The sequence below is a fragment of the Furipterus horrens genome, unplaced genomic scaffold (assembly GCF_987537825.1).
Source record: "Furipterus horrens unplaced genomic scaffold, mFurHor1.1.pri manual_scaffold_3, whole genome shotgun sequence".
Classification (NCBI taxonomy): domain Eukaryota; kingdom Metazoa; phylum Chordata; class Mammalia; order Chiroptera; family Furipteridae; genus Furipterus; species Furipterus horrens.
Window position 1 is genome coordinate 28,354,749 of NW_028327173.1, and position 21,960 is coordinate 28,376,708.

At 35.9% G+C, this 21,960-nt stretch overlaps 1 protein-coding gene across 3 annotated transcripts in view; it reads right to left on the reverse strand.

The window, feature by feature from the left end:
- The window catches only part of FOXJ3 (forkhead box J3), a 116,961-nt gene that overhangs the window by 26,843 nt on the left and 68,158 nt on the right, over positions 1-21,960 (reverse strand). For 2 of the 3 annotated variants that reach the window (XM_090269233.1, XM_090269232.1), the window contains exons 5-6: positions 16,569-16,652; positions 7,227-7,328 (exon numbers count right to left, since the gene is read on the reverse strand). In XM_090269233.1, the coding sequence (XP_090125359.1) occupies positions 7,227-7,328; positions 16,569-16,652 (186 nt within the window). The remainder of the gene's footprint in view (positions 1-7,226; positions 7,329-16,568; positions 16,653-21,960) is intronic. The other variant, XM_090269234.1, reaches the window with a different exon arrangement.

Genomic DNA, 21,960 nt, shown 5'->3' on the forward strand with positions numbered 1-21,960 from the left:
GTCTATGGCTAGTATACAGAAATACCATTAATTTCTAAGTCAAACATTGATTATATCAAGACCTTGCTAAATTTACTTATTAATTCTGAGTTTATCTGCAGATTCTTTTTAATATTCCATATGAACTGTCATCTGTGAATAATGATAACTTCATTTCTGCCTTCCCCAAACTTAATGCTTTCTCTTTCATAACACTTCTCTTTCTCCTCTCCTTACCTGAACACGATTGCCATATACAGGGTGGGGCAAAAGTAGATTTACAGTTGTTCATATGGAAAATAACACATTAATAAATAATACAAGAATAAATTGTTTTGTGTACTCACAAATGTAAACCTACTTTTGCCCCACCCTGTATTTTACTTCTACATATTATAAACCCACAATATATTTTTGTTATTTTTGCTTTAAACAACCTTTAAAGAGATTTAAAAATTTTTAAAGTTTTATGTACACTCATGTACCTATTCCTTTGTATAGATCCAGATTTCCATTATGAACTTCAATTACAAATATATTAGGTTGCTTGAAGTTGTCCCCAGAGCTCACTAATCCTATTTAACAGTCTTTGCTATAGGTTCCATTTCAGATAATTTTAATTGCTTTATCTTCAAATTCACTAACCTTTCCTTCTACAATGTCTACACTACTGTAATCCCATCAAGTTTAGTTCTCAACTCAGACATAATTTTTATTTCTACGGAGTTTAATTTGGGTTTTTCATGCATCTACATGGATCTTCCATGTACCTACACACAGGTTCAACCTGTCCTTTAGCTTCTTAATGGGATATAATAATTTTTTCTTCCCAGCTTTACTGAGATAATTGGCATATAACATTGTATAAGTTTAAAATATACAATTTGTTCATTTGATACATTTATATATTGAGAAATGATTACCTTGGTAGCATCAGCTAATACCTCCATCACCTCACATAACTACTCTTTATTTTTTGTGGTGAGAATGTCTAAGATCTACTCTCCTAAGTAACTTCCATGTATATAATACAGTATTACTATCATTAGATCCCCCAAACTTAATCATTACCTTATAACTGAAAGTCTGTACCCCTTAACCAACATCTCCCTATTTTCCCCACTGCCTAACCCCTGGTAACCACCATTCTACTGTTTCTATGAGTTCAGCCTTTTAAGATTCCACATCTAAGTAATATCTCACACAGTACGTGTCTTTTTCTGCCTGACTTATTTCACTTAGCATAAGGCACTCAAAATCCATCCATGTTGTCACAAATGGCAGAATTTCCTTCTCATAGCTTGATATTCCACTGTACATACATTACACACACACACACACACACACACACACACACACACACACACAGAGCCCATATCTTCTTTATCCATTCATCCACTGATGGACACTTAAATTATTTCCACATCTTTGCTTATCATAACTGCTTTAATGTCTTCTTCTACTAATTTTATCATCTGTCATTTCAAGTTCTGAATAATTTTCTTCTCATTAGGGGTTGCTTTTTACTACTTATTTGCCTGAGTGGTAACTTTTTTACTAGATCCCAGACCAGTGTGAATTTTACATTTTAAGTGCTGGAATATTTTTGTATTCCTATAAATTTTATAGAGCTTCATTCTGGGACACAGTTAAATTATTTGACAGCAGTAATGAAGTACTGATACATGCTACAACATGGATGAACCTAGAAAACGTGCTTCATGAAAGAATCTGGACATAAAAGGTCACATATTATATGATTCCATTTATATGAAATTTCCAGAATAGGCAAATCCATAGAGTTAGAGTAAATTAATGAGTATCAAGGGATGGATGAAATGGGGAATAAATGTTAACGTATACAGAGGTTTTTTTGGGGGGTAGTGAAAACATTCTGGAATTAGATAGTGGTTAATGGTTGCACAACCTTGTGAATGCACCAAATACCATTGAACTATAAACTTTAAAAGGGTGAATTTAATGGTCTCTTAATTACATCTGAAAAAAATTAAATTAAATTTTAAAAATCAAATTACTTAAAAAGTTTGATCCTTCTGGGTTTTGCTTTTAAGGTGTGTAGGTAGACTAGGCAGCATTTTAGACTAGAGTTAATTTTGTTCCACTACTGAGGCAAAAGCCTGAATACTTTACTTAATGGCCTATGAATTATGAAATATTTCATCCTGGTGGGAACAGTAACCATGCCTGGTCCTATATGAGTTTCAATGATTGTCCACACTAATCCTTTCGGTGGGTTTTTTCCCTAGACTCTGGTAGCTTCCTTACTCGTGTACTGAGAAGTACTAAGTTGCAAGGGTACCCTCTGTATATCTCCGGAATTCTGTCTGTTGCAGCTCTCTCCTCTCTGGTATGCTGCCCAGTGAACTCTAGCCACCTTGAATTCCATGATCTTCCAGCTCCACCACCTCAATTCAAGGAGACATCTGTACCCTGGAAACTATCCAGACAGTAAGCTAGAACAATCGCAGAGCTTACCTTGTCTGTTTATCATTTTTCAGGAATCACTGTCATTAAGGCCCAATCTCTGAAAAGCCATTGTTTCATACACACACACACACACACACACACACACACACACACACAGTTGATTCTGGTTATTTTACCTTGGCTGGAAGTTCCTTATCAACTTTATTAATCTTTACAAAAAATCAACCTCGTCCATTGACTTTTACTACTAAATAGGTGCTTTCTAATTTTTTACTTCTATTATTTTTACTGCCTCCTTCAGATTTATTTTGCTTATATTGTTAATATTCAATCTTTGATCTGGTCAAGTACATACATTTAAGACTAATAGTTTAGTTGCATACCACAGGCTTTGAGGTTTCCTATTTCTACTTTTTATCAGTTCAAAGTATTATGTAAGTTCTATTATAATTCTTCCTTGACTCCTGCATTGTCTATAACTCTATTGCTAAATTTGCAAACTTGGTGAATTTTCTGATTATCTATTTGTTATTATTTCTACCTGATTTCCATTTTGTTGGGAACTATACACTGTATAATGTTGGTCTTCTGAAATTTACTGAGACTTCCTTTATGGTCTAGCATAAACCAGTATCACATTATCAATTTTGGTAAACATTCCATGTGCACTTAAAATGTGTATATTCTGCAACTGTCAGGTACAACATTCTATATGTATCATTTGGGTCAAATTCTTTAATGTTGTGGTTCAAATCTTCTGTATTTTTAATGAAATTTGTTTGACTTGTCGTGTTTTGATTTAGACCTATTGTATGAATTATAGAGATATGTGTTAGAATCTACCTCTCTGGGGAAGAATTTGTCCATTTTTCCTTTTAGTTCTGTCAGCTTTCGAAGCTACTGTTAGGCATATACAAATTTACCAGTTATAATGACCCCTTTTCAAAATAAAATGTTTTTTTTTGCAGTGTATGTTGCCCTTTCATTTAAAGCATACCACTTATGAACAGCACATAGGCTGGGTTTTGTTTTTTCATCCAGTCTGGCAATCTTTGGCTTTTAAATTAAATATTTAGTGCATTTGCATTTAATGTATTTCCTAACATAATTCGGTTTAAATATTATTTGTTTTCCTGTGTTTCCATCTCTTCTTTATTCATTTTCCCCACTTTTATTGCCTGCTTTTGAATTAACCAAGGACTTACTACTTTTCCTTACTTGCTATATACCCTTTTACTATTCTTGTAGTAAACTTGAGCAATGGTTCATAAGGTATTGAACTTGGACCAATAACATGACCACTATCTGAAAATTTGTTAGCAATGCACATTTTAAGAACCCAATCTAGATCTACTAAATAAAAAAATATCAGGGCGGGGCATGGGCAGAATGGGACGGACAGCAATACGGGTTTTAACAGCCCTCTTAGTAATTCTGATATATGAGGGGATATTAAGAACAACTGCCCTAGATTTGACAACATGCCCTGGACTTAGTGGTTTTACCACCTTCCATGCAATGCAAACCCATTAACTGCATATATTTTCTCCTGCCGACTAGTACTGTCATGCTACTTAACTTCTACAGTACTTCAGATACAAAGGCACTGTGTTATATAATGGCACTATCACTGTTTTAAACACTCAACTCATATTTAGATTTTTAGTGACTTACATACTCTTACGGTGTTCCTTCCAGCACTAAAAAAATTCCATTCTGGTGTCTGGTTTATTGTTGCTCCTCTGAAGTTGCCTGTTTTTTTCCTCCAATTGTAAGATTGTTTTCTTTATTTTTGTTTTCTAGCAGTTTAATTTTTATTTGCCTAATAAGATTTTCTTTTCATTAAACCTTCCTGGGGTTCTCAGAACTTTCTTGAATCTGTATGGTTATCTTTTTCAGTTTTAAAAAATTAAAATATTGCTTCATTCCTAATCCCTCTTCCTGTCAAGTTTGTTAGACCTTTTTCCACATCCCATTTCTTTTTTAAGCTTTTCTAAATTTTCCATCATTTTTCTTTCTTTGTGTTTCAATCTGTATATTTCTTATTGATCTATCTTTCAATTCACTAATTCTCTCTTCTGATGTGTATAATCTCTTAAAACCATCTACTGAATTCTTAATTTCAGTCATTTTTTTCAGTTCTACAGTTTCCTCTTTATTCTTCCATACAGATTACAATTCTCTGATAAATTTTCTATAAGTCACCTATTTTCTTGAACATATTAGTTATTTTAAAATCATTATCGCGATTACTTGTGGATGTTTATACTCCTCCCCGCCCCCCATCTTGGTATTTAATTATCTGGTCTTGTTTCCAGGTTGTCTGAAAATTTGGATTGAAGGTGAGACCTTATTTACAAAAACTTGCAAAAGCTCAGGGCGAGATTCTTACAAAAAAGATTTTGTTTTATTGTGGCAATTAGAAGAATATTAGCATACCACCCTAATAACAATTTGAGATTAGCTTTTTTTTTTTTAAATTCTCATCCAAGCACATTTTTTTCATTGCTTTTAAAGAGGGGAAGGGGACTAGAGAAAGAAAGAAACATCGATGTGGAGAGAAACATCAATCAGTTGCTTCCCAGAGATCAAACCTACAACCCAGGTATGTGCCCTGACCAGGAATTGATCCTGCAACCTTCTGGTGTATGGGACAACACTCCAACCAACTGAGTCACACTGGGCAGGACAAGACAAGTCTATTTTGATTTGCACTTACTCATAGAACATAACCTGTCTGAGGTATCAATTTGAAAGCCTTCATGTTTACCATGGCTCCTCTGTCTTAAAAGATCCACAAACTACAGCCCTGGCCCCATAAACAGAAAAGCTAAGGGTTCAATTTCTGGTCAGGGACATGCCTAGGTTGCAGGTTTAGTCTCCATCCAGGCTCATGTGAGAGCCAAGTTATCGATGTTTCTCTCTCACATTGATGTCTGTCTGTCTGTCTGTCAGTCTGTCTCCCCACCGCCCCCTTCCTCTCTCTCTAAAATCAATAAGCATGTCCTTGGGTGAGGATTAAAAAGATCCACAAACTACAACTTCTGTATCTGAGCCCAAGCACACACAGGTTAGTAGTTAGCAAATGCCTTAAGTGGATGTTGCCTGCAAAAAGTTGAGCTCGCCTCTGAGATTTCTCAGGATCTTAGTCCTCGAGCCCTGTTTGTTGGCCCCAAACTCCAGTTTTTGTTTCCCTAGCTCAGTAACTACTCTAGGCTGTTGCTTTGTATTCAGCCTCTATGCCTTTCACTAAGAACTGGTAAATGTACCAAGGGGAAAGTTTTAGGGCTTATTTCAATGTGTTTCCCTTTTTTTCCTGGAATTCTGGACAATGAAATCTTGGTTGTTTAGTTCTCCAATGCCTCACCCTCTTCTTTATTGGTGGTGGGGGTGGTATTTTATATAGATAGGCATAAGGGTTAATTAAGCTGATTCTAGCTATTCCATCATCATATCTGGAAGCAAAACTCCAAATACTCTAACTTCTTTGATGCCCATTTTTAGTCATGAAGTCCTAGCATTACTATTTCCTGTTTCCTAATAGCCACAACTATCTTTGTTTAGGCCTCACTATCCCCTACTTGGACTACTACAAAGACTAGTTTTGCATATTTGATTCCAACCCATCTGCTTCACCAGAAATTCCCAGGTCTAGCTGGGCATCATTAGAGATGATTTTTTTAAGTACAGATTCCTGGGCCCTACTCACAAGGCTAAAAAGTAACTCATTTGATATGCCTATAAGGGAATCTGGGGATTACCACCGTCACCGTCACCACTCCCTTAACACACACACACCTCCCTACCTAAGTGATTTTGATGAAATCATTCCATAGGCTGCTACTTGGAAAAAATCATTACTTTACACCTCAGCTGGTAGTCTCCTTTCTAAACTGGAAATCCAGTTAGTCACTGATTATAATGTCTTCTGTTCATTCATTATCTTTCTACAAATAAAATTCCTATGTATACTATATTAGTGCAGTTATGTATATATGTGTTTGTGTTTATGTGTGTCATGAATAAATGGAAGAGGGAGAGCCATAAAGCAAGTGCAAGTGAAAGCAACGAAGAAAGGAGAGGGGAAAGTAAGACTACAAAAAAGTATGAGCATAATTGTGAGGAATGTATGGTTTCAAGGTGCTTATGGTCCAGATGCATAGGACTGAATTACTTCATGAACCTCCCAGAGCCGTTTTAGCGTTTTGAGATACGAGATTAAGAAGTTATCTTGTAAAGAAGAGACATTTGTATCCCACTAGGTATCTAATGAGTTGACACAAAGTTTTGACTCTTGCTTCAAAAAACAGAAAAAAGAAAGAAAAATGCAGCAAACTACCATATACTATTTCTGGGTATGTCACTAGACTTGAATATCTTGAAACAGGTTGACCACCATTCCAATGAACTCTATGAGTTTGTCCAAATTATTTATTTTGATTCTGTTAACTCCCTGGGGATTTGACAATTTTTTCATATATTTAGAGGGGTAATCATTGATTTGAAACAACTGATGGAATAATATGATGGTTCAAAAACTATCAATGAAAACTGGCAGTGTCAAGAATTTAATACAGAACTTTCCAATAAACATCTTCCAATTTGTCCAGAGAAATATTTTCTTTAAACTTATGCATACGCCAGAACACTATAGATTCAGCTTTCATGCTACCATGTATGGGGTAGCCAAATTTATATAATCTTCAAACTCAACCATACAGAACTCTAGTGTTATTACAAAGGCAAATTAAATGTATTACTCAATGACATTTCAAAAGTGTTTTTAAAAATGTAATTACTTTGTTAGTCACAGTGTTGATTGCCAGAGTTGGAGAGGCACTTCCCGAAATAATACACTCCATTCCCAAAGAATCTGAATCTATGCTATATGGAGTTGAGGCCTAAAATACAAGAACAAAATAAATAATTATTAGCTCACATATCCATCAACTTCAACACAATTTGAAGGTATTTCATCAAATTCTCCAAAATCCAGTTCTGTACTTTGTTTCTGAAAATGAACTTAAACTAATGGGGGACAACTGGAAACACAAGATTAGTAGGAACATGGACATCTGATGACCTTGTGGAATAGAACTGATTATCTGTCTGATCCACTATCAGCTCAGACTTTTACCACCTAAGAGAAATAAATCTCTCTGATTTTTTTCTTCCTTTGTTTGTGCAATTAAACAATATCCTGAATAACACTTTCTTATGCACTGTTTATAAAGCCAGCATGGATGTCAAAATTAATAATAAATGGTTTTCCACATTTAGAATTTTGGATATTGTAACAACTCCTCTCTAGAAATAGTTTTTACTGCTTTAGTGAGCCCTCAAGAGTTTAAGTTCAATGCTGAAAGTTAAAGAAGGGCAGATATAAACAATCTGTGGCCATGATAGTTCTGTGTACATTTCCTCTCTAGCAAAAAATATTTGTCCCACACATGATGCCAATCAAACACGCATTTTTAAAAGATCATATCAAATGAGAAAGAGCAATTTCAATGAGACACATTTCTAAAATTAATTTATCACTTAAATCCTCAGCATAAATTTTTTTTCAGCAGGTAATCTACAAGGGTAGGGAACAGGCAAGGCATCCTGATTGAAATGAAAAATGGAAAAGACAAGACTTACCCCTAAAAGGTAGAATCTAGCACTTAGATGCTGGGTACACACTAAGAGTGAGGTGAAAATGCAAAGGGCCTTCAGAAATACAAGTGGAAGAACGACAAACAGTCTATGCCTCAATTTTGGTGCCAACGAACCTACCTAGACCTAAATTAACACCAGATTTACTTGAGACAGTTACAACTCTCAAGCTCCTCTACTTCAACTCAGTCATCACAATTCAGACTACTGTTTCACTCTTTAATTCTCACTAATCCCCACTGGTAGGAAGAGGCAAGCCTGGGTTTTGTGATTTCATGCAAATTACTCAACTTTGACATACTTATTGAGACTTGTTTTGTAGCTCACCATGTGCTGCATCTTGGTGAATGTTTGTGTGTACTTGAAAAGAATAGGTATTCTATGGTTGTTTGGCATAGTGTTCTCTAATACCAATTAGATCAGGACATTTGATAACGTACTGCAATGTTCTTTACTGATTTTTATTTATCAGCTTTTGCTTCAAGTATTTTGAAGCTCTATTATTAGTCATATTCTCATTTATAATTATGTCTTTGACAACTATTCCTTTATCAAATGTTTTTTAAATTTCTGATATATTGTCGTAAAGTCTGTTTTATCTGATGTTAATATAGTCCTTGCACCTTTATGCTTACTGTTTGATTGCTATATATTTTTCCATGCATTACTTCTAACTCATCTGTGTCTGTGTATTTGAAGTTGTGACTCTTACAGGCCACATTTAACTGAGTCTTGCTTTTTATAGCATCTCTGACAAGTTCTGCCTTTTTACTGCCATATTTAGACATTTATTAACATTAATGCAATTGTGATAGTTAGATTTAGATCTAAGTTGTTTTGTTTCACCTCTCTGTTTTCAGTTCCTTTCTTCCACCCTTTACTCTTTCCTTTTAGATTATTTAGATATATTTTAGTATTCTAATTTATCTATTGGCTTTTTAGGTATAACCTCAAACTAGGTTTACTAGAGTGTGTCCTCAATTTGAAAAAAAGGGTATCTACAAAAGCCCTACAGCTTATGTCATACTTAGAGGTGAAAGACTAAACATTTTCCCCTTAAGAATGAAAAAAGGCAAGGATGACTACTTCACCACTCCTATTCAACACTGTACTGGAGATTCTAGTCACTGAAATGAAGTGGGAAGAGACAGGGAGAAGGAAGGGGAGGAACAAGAAAAGTGTCTATTTGCAGATGAAATAATTGCTTATACAGAAAATTCCAAGGCATCTTCAAAACAACTACTAGAAAGAACAAGATTAGAGAATACAAAAATTAAGTTTTATAATACTGGAAGCAAGTAATTGGAAAATGGATTTTTAAAAAAGTACATAGCATCCAAAAACAAAATATTCAGGATTAAGTCAAACTGGAAATACACAAGTCCTCTACGCTGAAAACCAAAACATTCCTGAGAAGAATTAAAGACCTAATGAATAGAGACAGTATATTTTCATGGCTTGGAATAATCAATATTGTTAAGATGTAATTCTCTCCAAATCAGGGCTGCCTGGGGATGAGAATGGAAGGATGCATGAATTACAAAGGGGCAAGAGAAAACTTCTGGGAGTGATGGAAATGTTGATTTGACACTAGTGATAACGTCACATGTCAAAACTCCTCAAATTATAAGCTTTAAATATTCAACTGTACATTGACTATCTCTCAGGTGCTGTTAAAAAAAACAGCCCTGGCTGGTGTGGCTCAGTGGATTGAGCGCTGGCCTGAGAACCTAAGGATCCTGGTTCGATTCCCAGTCAGGGCACATGCCTGGGTTGCAGGCCGGGTCCCCGGTCAGGGGCACATGAGAGGCAACCACACACTGATGTTTCTTTCCTTCTCTTTCTCCCTCCCTTCCTCTCTCTAAAAATAAATTAATTAAAAAACAAACAAACAAAAAAAAAAACCCCACTAAATCCTACCCATTCATCAAAATAACCCTTCATGAAACACTTTCTGGTCTACATCTCTAATTAAATAGGATTTCTCCAACTTTAAAATTCTCAGAAAATTCTATTTACACATATCTCTTGTAGGCAACATGTAGTGCCCCCCCACATAATGTACACTCAGTACATGTTTGCCAAATTGAAATAAATGCTTTTCAGTTCTGTGAGTTCTAGGAGTAGGAATGTAGACTGCATTTCCTTCCTTTGCTCACTTACATTTTTAACCCTCCCTCAGACTCAGAGAAGGAAGGCACACAGTAGAGCATCATTTAATTTACAAAACCACTCTGTATAACAGTGGAAGAAGCTGACACACAACTAGCACAAAGACAACAATCTCAAATATGTAGCAAGATGCACAATATCCTGCCTAAAAGAATGTTCTCTTTCTGTTTATCCATCCATCCTCCCGTTATCTTCCTGATTAAACTTGTAATCATCTTTGAACTGTAACACACAATTAAGCAAGCTCTTAACTAAAAGAAAAATTAATGTGTATTCCCTTACTTTTGTTCCAATAAAAGCTGGATAATTGCAGATTACCTGTTTTGTACAATATGTTTAGGACAGTGAGTTTACATAGCTCTCTGGCCTTTACTCCATCAGATAATTTCCACACAATGCATTAGAAGATTTAAGTAAAACCATCCAGGCAGTTTCCTCTTGATCTGCCTGCTTCTACCCTTTTACAGCTTATATATAACCCGCACAGCAGCTAGAGTGATCCTATTAAAATGTAAGTCACATCAGGTCACTACTTTGCTTATATCCCTGCAATGGCTTTCCACCTCCCTCAGAATAAAACCAAAGGCACACAGAGCCCTACACACTTTCTTCCTGCTCCTACTGTTTACTTCTCTAATGTCGAGTCCTACTGCTCTTCCCTCCTCACACACACTAGTCTATCCACCATGGCCTCTTGTTGTTCCTTCTGCCACATATGTTTCTACCTGAGGGCCTTTATACTTGTGGGATTTCAGAAGGGAGATTCTCTCCCAGGCCTAAATAGCTGACAATCCACAATAAACTATGGCCAAATAATAAAACTATGGCCAGAAAAATTAAATATCTAAGTTATAACATATAATTTTAAAGTCAGGTCTACTAACTTCCAGGCTATTAGTTACTTCCCCTTAATCTTATACTTAAAATAAAGTGACACCTCGTGAATCTGTAACATAAATTGATTTTGCTCATAATTTTACTATGTTCTTAAACTAACAGAGGAACTTCAGGTCATTAAATGCTGGTAAAATATAATACAATCTAAAATTTGGGTATTTTTTTAAAGAATTTCCTTTTCCTGCCACTAGCTTCACACCATCCTCACCACTGTTCAGAAATTTTACATTTCTAACAAGGGCATTATTTCCTATTTATAATTCTTTCAAAGCACTTTATTTGTACTAAGCATACAACAGAAACACATTAAATATGTGACCTCACAGCCCATAAGCAACAGTTATGTATAGTCTTTTCAACTACTTCCTTAACAGTAATAAATTTTACCATTTGTATTTTAAAATCTGAATGAGGTACTTAGGCAAACACTAAGCAGTAAACAGGGAGAGTCTTTGAATTGCAAGAAACAGTATACTCCAAAAGATGTACCTTCAGTCTACGAATAAGAAGAACAGTGATGCCTATGTACCTTGAAAAGACAAAAGTTTTTTGTGGTTTTTTTTTTTTTTAAGGATTTCCTGTGTTTAGGTTAGGGGTAGCATCCAATTTAAGAACTAAGTCAAAGGCTATGGAAATGTAGGAGGCTGTGAAAAATAAAAAACAAGTGTACAAACAGATCTGAAAACACACACACACACACACCCCAGCAACAGAAAAGACAAGGCATATAGCAAACACTGTCAGAACACAACCATATTCCCCCTGCGTTCATTTCTACACTCGGAGGGCTGCTTACTACAAACATCTGCAACTCTGCCTGTTTTTTTCTGGTTGCAGAGGATGTTCTGGCTTTGTGCAGGGCAGTCCAGAAGTGCAGAAAAGCTAATGTCCCAAGCAGCAACACTCAATTGAAGGGGGAAGAACTGATGAATAAATATACCAGCTTGTTGCCCTGCAGTTCTAAACTGCCTCCCAGAGCTCCCAGTGGGACTGCACTCGCGTAAATGCTCAAGTAGCAATTGACTCGATAATTGCCCCACTTCCCTAGGATCACCCCTCCAACTACCTGTGCTCAATCCTTGTCTACTTCTCGGGGTACTCAAATCACGACAGCTATCTTTTCCTTTCTCAAAATAAGTGTCTCCTGAAATAGACATGAAATCTTCCTTTAACACAACAGCTTTCAAACTTTTTGGCCACAAGACCCCATTATTATTAAAAATAACTGAGGATTCCCAAAGAGCTTTTGTTTATGCGAGTTATACCTATTGATATTCACCTATTAGAAATTAACACAGAAAAAAATTAATTTATTTAAAATCAACAATGCATTACATGTTAAATAGTTTGTATGAAAAAATAGTCTCCAAAACAAAAAAAACTTAGAAGAATGGGATTATTTTACGGTTTTTAAAAACTACTTTATATTTGGCTTAATAGAAAACTATTAGATTCTCCTATCTGCCTCTGCATTTGATCAATAACAAAATCACAGGTCATATAATCTCTGAAAAATTAATATGTAAAAAAGTCAAGAAACATCTTAGCATAATTATGAATACAGTTTTGACCTTGTTGACCCCCTAAAAGAGCCTCACACACTAAAAATCACTTTAGCATAACAGGTTCCTATGAGCAATGACTAAATTACAAAATAACCAAGACACAAAATTTAAGTTTTTTTAAAAAAGGGAAAGGTAATCACAGAATGAACAAAGAAGAGCACTCATTCTCTCAAAGCATATAACAAAGAATTACCCATGACCCAAGTTCCCTTTCTTCTATTCCTTGACATCAGTTCCCTTGCCAGTTAAAAAAAAAAAAGACAACATTGAGCTAATTTTGCACTTTTCTACCCTAAGCAGCTTTCAGTGGATAGGGCACTTTCATTAATAAAAAAGCAATATATCCTTTCGTTGAACTGAACAGACAAGGACAAATTAAAAACCAAAATGCAAAAGGTTAAGCTTCCCGTCAAGATGGCAGAATAGGTAAATGTGGTACTTGCATCAGAACTGCCTGAAATCTAGGTGAACAGAAGTCTTATATCTAAGGATATAAAGAAGAAGCCACGTCAAGACTGGTAGAAGGGGGAGAGACACAAAACAGGCTGGCCCCACACCCACATGTGTCTACTGAGGTCCTCCCTGAGGAACAAGGGGTCTCCGCTCCACACCAGGTCCCCCAACCAAGTGCTCCAGGGCCGAGAAGTCCCCATACTTTCTGGTCGTGAAAACCAGCATGAAATGTGGCTCACTGATGGAGGGCTTCTGGAGTGCCAGATGTTCCTCTTAAAGGACCCACACGTGAACTTACTTGAACTCGCTTACTCTGAGCTCAACAGCTGGGGCAGCAGCTTGAAAGGCATCACGGACATACAGGGAGAAACTCGATTGTCCAGCATCAGGACAAAGGCTGGAGGGGCAGCTCCCCCCCCCCCCCTCACAAAAGTGCTGGTAGAGGCCATTATTCCTTTGATGAGCCCTCACCCCAAAAGAGTCAGGAGGCGAGCACCATATCTGAGTCTCCATCAACTTCACTAACACTGACTGTTTGCCCTAGCCTGGTGATTCTAAGGTCCCACCCCACCCAACTTGCAAGCCTATCCAAGCCCTTTCCAGTGGCTTATCCACACAAATGGCCTGTCTTGGCTCATGCTCTGGACTTTCCTAAAATCTCTCAAAACCTAAATAAGCAGCATCTGGCCATCGCATGCCCCATATGTCTTGTTAAATGGACTCAAGCCTGGCACTAGAGGCAGCCAGCCTCAGTTTGCAGCTTCGCCTCTCCTGAGCACCTCTCCAAGACTACCACAAGTAGCATCCACCTACAGATTACTCTGTAAGTCATGTTGGGTGGCCCCGGACAGGGCACAGTCAGCTGATCTCGGCCCGCACCTCCCAGGAAGCCCCAGAGCCAGCACACCTGGTAGCCAGCTTCAGGACACACCAGTGTACCACCCAACCACCTTCACCAGCAACACACTCAGGAGGCAGACTCATGGGGCTAAGAGCCCTGCTGAAGCCAACCCTGCTCCACGGCCTCGACCCCTGCACAGCAGCGCCTCTACTGCAGATGAGGCCAGTCCCCAAAGCAGACGCCCTGGGGGCAGATCCCTCCCATGACCTGCCAAGAGCAGTCAAGGCTCAACTACAACAGGAGGGCGCGTACGCTCACACAGAGGGCACACCTGGCATGCCCAGCTTGGGTAACTGGGGAGGCTGCACCACTGGGCCCTACAGAACACCTAGTATATAAGGCCACTCTACCAGGATTGGGAGATACAGCAGCTCTACCTGATAGAAACAAACACAGGGAGTCAGCCAAAATGAAGAGGCAAAGAAACATTCCAAATGGAAGAACACAAAAAACTCAGAAAAACAAATAATAAAATGGAGACAAGCAATGTACCAGATTCAGAGTCAAAACACTGGTTTTAAGGATATTCAATTAACTTATGAGAAGAGTAGATGAACTTAGTGTAAACTTCCACAAAGAGAAAGGAAACAAAAAACATTAAAAAAAGAAAGAAAGAAGAAAGTAACTGAAATGAGAATGCACTACAAAGAATCAACAGTAAAGGGAACAGAGGATCAAATCAGCAGTTTGGAAGATAAAAAAAGGCTGAAAACACCTAATCTGAACAACAAAAAGAAAAAAGAATCCAAAAAAATGAGGATAGTGAAAGGAGCCTCTGGGACAACTTCCAGTGTACAAACATTTGTATCATGGGGGCACCAGAAGGAGAAGAGAGAGAACAAGGAATTGAAAACCTATTTGAAAAAATAATGATATAAAACTTCTCTAAGCTAGTGAAGGAAAGAGACACACAAGTCCAGGAAGGGCAGAGAGTTCCAAACAAGATAAATCCAAAGAGGCCCACGCCACGTCACGTCATAATTAAAGTGCTAAAGACAAAGGATCTTAAAAGCAGCAAGAGAAAAGCAGTTAGTCACCTATGGGGAATTCCCATATGACTGTCAGCTAATTTCTCAACAGAAACTTTGCAGGCCAGAAGGGACTGGCAAGCAATATTCAAAGTGATGAAAAGCAAGGACCTATAACTAAGATTACTCTACCTAGGAAAGCTATCATTTAGCCTCAAAGGACAAAGCGTTTTCTGGACAAGCTAAAGGAGTTCATCACCACCAACCCAATATAATATGAAATGTTCAAGGGTTTTTCTAAGAAGAAGAAAAAATATTAAAAATATAACAAAAAAAATGGCAATAAATACATATCTGTCAACAATTACTTTAAATTCGAATGGATTAAATGCTCCAATCAAAAAACATGGTGGCTAAATGGATAACAAAACAAGACCCTTAAATATGCTGTCTACAAGAGATGAAAAGACACACACAGACTGAAAATAAAAGGACAGAAAGTTATTTCATAAAAATGAAAAAAAAGAAAAAAGCTGGGGTAACTGTACTCATACCAGAAAAAAAAGACTTTAAAACAAAGGCTATAGCAAGAAACAAAGAAGAATGCAGCAACTCCACTTCTGGATATTTATACAAAGAAACCCAAAACTCTAAATCAAAAAGACATATATATCCATATGAAAGAAATATAAGGGAATCACAGCAAACACACTTAAGAGATTTCTACAAATTGTGAAAAAGCCTATTAAAAAATGTGGTAAAAATTCTGCAAGATTGTTGCAAATGAGTAACAACAATGTAATTAATGTCTGAAATTGAACAGGGTGGTGGTGGTGATGGTGGTGGTGGTGGTGGTGGTGTGTGTGTGTGTTAGCTGAGATGCTGGAAATGTATAGTGAGAAAGCTGAAAGGTAAAAGTTAATATCCGGTGACAGCTTACATGTTGACCAAACATGTTATAATAAACAACTTAGGACAACTAGAGCTCCTTTTTCTCCTTCATTCTTGCAAATTTATTTTTAACCATGAGTTTACAAATAAGAATTACCTTACTAACAACACACACACTTGTGAGATTTGCTGTCTAAAATAATTATTACAGGTTTGAAGCAGGAAAAAGCATTTTGAAGACAGCCAGGAAAATTCAATGCAATTAGAGTATATGCAGTGAAAGGGAATAGTTGTGTTAACTAAAACCAGTCCGCAATGTTGTCGCCAGAGGAAAGAGTCTAAAATTAAAATTGAAGAGACCTGGATTCTAGTCTCAAACAACAGCTGTGCCCTAATTACAGAAAACAAATAAACAAACTAAACAGTTTTTACTTAATCCCTAAACATCCCACCTCACTCAGAGATGTTAAGATCAAATGAAATAAATCTGAAAATGCTTTGAATAAAATCAGAACATGCTATACAGATTAATACATTGCTTTCATTATGATTATACTTGCTATACTGGAAATAAACTTTTAAAATCTATATTTCTGACTTAATAACCCTGTCAAAAACTAAATAAAGAGCTTTTACCCGTTCTACAGATCGTGCTCTCTTCTTTGGCCGAGTGGGCAGCGCATCTTCCTTCGGATTGGTGTCTATTGCCCAATAGGACCCCTGAAGTTAAAGAAATATATTATATTAATAGTATATCACAGCAACTCTATTACATTAAAATGGATTGCTACAATCCTCTGCTTCCAAAGCAAACATTTTGCAGATACAACAAACGTAGCATGACAGAAACACTAGTTTTGAACTGAAAATAGTCAAGTTCATTTGAGAAAAAAGTTCACTTATAACTAGATTATTAAAGACAAAAAATAATCACAATCTGAGGAAGCCAAGTTGAAGAACTTCTGTCACAAATTAAAAACAGAAATGATCAACTGCACACATTTTAAAACATATGCTAACTCTTAATCGACCACATATAATTACAACAGCATATGACATTCAAGTCTAATAGAATTTTATGTATAAAGATACTGTAACTTCTGCACCCTGGGACTCATAAATCCAAATGATAAGTGAAACAATTTATAAAGACAAACTGCTTGAACACAATTTATGAAATTAGTGCACCCTGGGAAGCAATGGTCTGCACATAAATCTTACTTTTTGATACAAGTTCTCAAACCACTCATTCAAAAATACATATGAGCACCTACTGTGTTCCAGGCACTCAGAAATTGTGACTCCCTGAAAAAAGATTTTGAAAGCGTAGATCATAAAGTTTGCACATATTATAAAGATGAGGAAACCAAAGGCCAGAGAGATAAAAGTGTTTTGTTCAACCAAGGATATGAGAGCCAGAACCTGCATCAAGGCCTTATTTTCTTTCTTCTTCAGTTATCCTGCCTACACACGAGTACGCACAAAAGAAGGAGAGAGTAAGGAAGGAAAAAAGGAAGAGAGGAAGACATGCATTTCAGAAACAAATACAATGCATGTCCTAGTTAAAAAATAATCTCAGTGATAGTATTAAAACTTAGTCTTTGCCTCTATAATTTTATTAATCTTCCCAGTCTACTTTTCCAGGCAATTTGTCAATGAGCTCTCATCTACCAACCCTCCCACTTGTGCCTAATGTGAATTATTTATTCATTGTTCCTTAAACATAGCATGTTCTTTTATACATCTGTGTCTGCTCTACATGATGATCTCATTGCCTATAATATCCACCCTACGATCCACTGCCTATAATATCCAATTTGACAAACTTATATTACAACTTCAAAATTTAGCTCAGATGTTATCTAAAAGAATTAATCACTCTCCTCCTGCAAGATCTCTATACTTTTTATACATTTAGATCATGGATTGCACTCAACAGATCATGGACTACTTAAAGGTCTATATCTCTTCCAGACTATTACTTCCTTAAGAGTAGAAACTCATTTTCTATATTACTATAACAGGCACAATGTCAGAAACAGAGCAAGTATTCAATAAACATTTGTTGAAATGAGAAGAAAAGAAGTTGCTGAACAAACTTTGCCAAGAATATCAGAGTATGATGCCAGGCCTTCCCAGATCCTAATCTATTTAGGTATCTGAACTTTTATACCCACCCACTACTGGGGTCTTCTTCCATATTATCTTTTTAAAATAGTCACTGCATGTCAGCTGATGAGCCAGATGCAAACTTGCCAAGAACAATAAAAAATGTAGGTGCTACAGAAATTAAGCACTAAAAGTGAAAACAATGATCTTGAGTGGGCTCAGGTACCAGTTTCAAAATTAAGTAGGAAAAAGTTTTATACTTGGTTTTCATAGAAGCTGAAAATAAAGAAAAATACCAAAACTCAATTGACAATAGTTTAAAAACCACTGTTCATGAAAATGCTAGCAAATTCAAATGTTCTGTATCTTAGATATAATATATATTATATTTAGTATATTCAAATTTTCCTGGTTTTAAAGGTAAATGTGCCAAAATGGTTAAGATCTTTGAGATGCTACTAATTTCTCAACAGTTATACATGAAACTAAAATATCTATCTGTAAATATTGATCCTGAACTTCTAATTTCTAAACTGTTCCATTTTATTATTATTTCTGGTTCTTTTTCTTATATATTACTACCAAAAGGCAATAGTGATTCCTGATATCAAATATACATTTAATAGATTCTAGCATTTCATTACTTCTGGTTCTTGTACTTACATGTTCAAAATTCAATAGTTTTGACATTTCTGATGTCTCAGAATTTTGTTGAAGGATGGCCATCTCTGGTACATAATTGTGAAAAACATTTTGATATCTGGTTTATAAACACCAAATGGAATGATGAATCCAATTAACTTTTTCATTTCTTACAGCATCTATTTCCTTGCAAGCACTTCTGTATACATCAAACTTCAAGATTTGTCCATTTATAAATCATATCAAGTGATTTTTGGCGCACAAACATCGTAAAGGATGAAAAGTATTGTTCACATGATTTTCTAGAAAAAACGTGATGATTCTAGTCACAAATACTGCATGATAAAGACCTTGCTAAATGACTAAATGAATGAAAATAGCACATTTTTTTTATCCTTAGAAATATATCGAGCTCTACCTAAGACACAGAGGCAAACAAACACAAGAGCCTGTCAAGATGAGGAGACAGAGAAGTATGACCCAAAAGAGGGAACAGATCAGGGTTCCAGTGGGAGAACTAACAGATGAGGAGATAACCAACTTAACAAATGAGGAGACTGCCAACCTAACAGATGCAGAGTTCAAAATACTGGTGATAAAGATGCTCACAGGCTTGACAGATATGCTTAAGTTAGGCAGACGCATAAGGGAAGATGTGAAGGCTATGCTAAGTGAAATGAAGGAAAATGCACATGAAACCAATGGTGAAAGGAAGGAAATCAGGGTTCAAATCAATAACTTGGAACATAAGGAAGAAAAAAACAGTCAACCAGTCCAGAATAAGGAAACAAGAATTGAAAAAAATGAGGAGAGGCTTAGGAACCTCTGGGACAACTTTAAACATGCCAACATCGGAATCATAGGGGTACTAGAAGAAGAGGAAGAGCAAGAAATTGAACACTTATCTGAAAAAATAATGAAGGAAAACTTACCAAATTTGGCAAAGGAAATAAGACACACAAGTGCAGGAAGCAGAGAGTTCCAAACAAGCTAGACCCAAAGAGACATCATAATTAAAATGCCAAAGGTTCAAGATAAAGAGAGAATCTTAAAAGCAGCAAGAGAAAATAAGAGTTAACTACAAAGGGATGCCTATAAGACTATCAGCTGATTTCTCAAAAGAAACTTTGCAGGCAAGAAGGGGCTGGCAAGAAGTATCCAAGGTGATGAAAAGCAAGGACTTACAACCCTCTATCCAGCAAAGTTATCATTTAGAATGGAAGGGCAGATAAAGTGCTTCCCAGACAAGGTAAAGCTAAAGCAGCTCATCATCACCAAGTCATTATTATATGAAATGTTAAAGGGATTTAGTTAGGAAAAAGAATATCAAAATTATGAACATTAAAATGACAACAAATTCACAACAATCAAAAACTGAATCTAAAAAATAAAAAGAAAAACAAACTAAGGAAACAACCAGAACAGGAACAGAATCATAGGTGTGGGGATCATTTGCAAGGTTATCATTGGGAGGGGTAAACGGTAGAAATGGGGAAATGGTGCAGGGATTAAGAAGCATAATTGGTTGGTACAAAATAGACAAGGGGAAGTTAAGAATAATATAGGAAAGGGTGAAGCCAAAGAATTTATATGGATGGCCCATGGACATGAACTAAGGAGGGTGGGACTGTTGGAGGGAAGGGGAGTACTCGGAAGAGGGGAGCAAAGGGAGGAGAAATTGGGACACCTGTAACAACATAATCAATAAAGTAGTTAAAAAATAAAATACACTTTTAAAAAAGAAAAGTATGGCTAGCCCTGGCCAGGTAGCTTGATTAGTTAGAGCATCATCAATATCTGGTCAGGGCACACAGGAAAAGCAACCAATGAAAGCATAAAGAAGTGGAACAAGAAATCAATGTTTCTCTCTCCCTTTTTCTCTCTTCCTCCTAAACCAAAAAATAAAAACTTTAAAAGAAGAAAAGAAAAAAAAAGAAATATGTCATTAATTGAATATTTCCTTGGTTTGGGAAAATTAATCTAGGCTATCATCAACTCAATTTAACCATCATAATTAGAGTCCAGGGTGTCACTGCCTATCTTTATGTTCATCTTCTGACTCTCCTGAAAACAATAAACTATTTTCCTGTCAATTTCCATTTCTTTATCATTATTAGCAGAAAAAAAAATTTAAACTCTCAACTATGTCCAATGAAGGCTGAAAAGAAAAAAAAACAACTTAAGATGGCATCTATATATTTTTATTATGTCTTCTTGAAAAATGTAATATTTGGGGCAACATGAAAAGAAAACTGTATATGTGGAACCTAATGAACAAACTGAACTTACAAGCAAAACACAGACAGACTCATAGATAGAGAGCAGGACAACTCTGGGTGGGGGAGGGAGGATTTAGGGGGTGCAGGGAAAGAGCAAAAAAGAGAAAGAACTCACGGACTACAGTGTGGTGATTATAGGAGGGAGGCAGGTGGGTGGAGGTGGAAGAGGGTAGGTATAGGGGGGATAAACAGTACTGAAAAGATACAATTAAAAAAAAAAAAAAGAAAACTAAAAAATAATAGTTTATAACAAAAATAATAATAGATGATTTCATTACTACATCTAGGTCATACAATCAATCATTCTTTTGTATTCTGTTATTTTGGTATTTGGTCATGATGCAAAAAATACTGATGGGCACTGATGAAATAATTAAGGTGATAAAATTCATTCAAGATTTAGGAAAAATAAGATCAGTAAAATGCCATAATGCATATTAGATTCATAAAAGAATCACATATGGTAATTACAAGATAGAATAAGTTTTACAAGTATTCTAGTTTTCAAAATAAATTTTCTATTTGTTCTTTGGAAGAATTCTAAGAATGAATGTAAATCAGAAAATAATCATCTTTACAAATTAGCACTACTCAAAACTGATACTCAAAAACTAAACTGGGTCCAATGGACCCTGATAGTATAGAGGGTTAAATAAAATATATACGAAATATTTCCATCCTCCAAAATTTTACCACATACTGTTTTGTAGTAATCTTATTCTTTCTCACCTCCTACAATTTCTATCAAAGAGCAAGCACACAAATATTTGGAAAATACTAAATTTTAAGGGCTAAAAATTTTAAATTTAGCATAGATTTTATTTAATTATTGAAGAGTCATGTTTACAAAAGATAAATAATTTGGGTAATTCTAAAGATTTATCCTTTCACTTAACATTTGCTGAATTCCTATTTTGCACAAGAAAAGGCAAATTAAAAATATCAACAGCTAAAGTATTTTAGTGATGCTTATTATTAAAAATAAAATGCAAGAACAA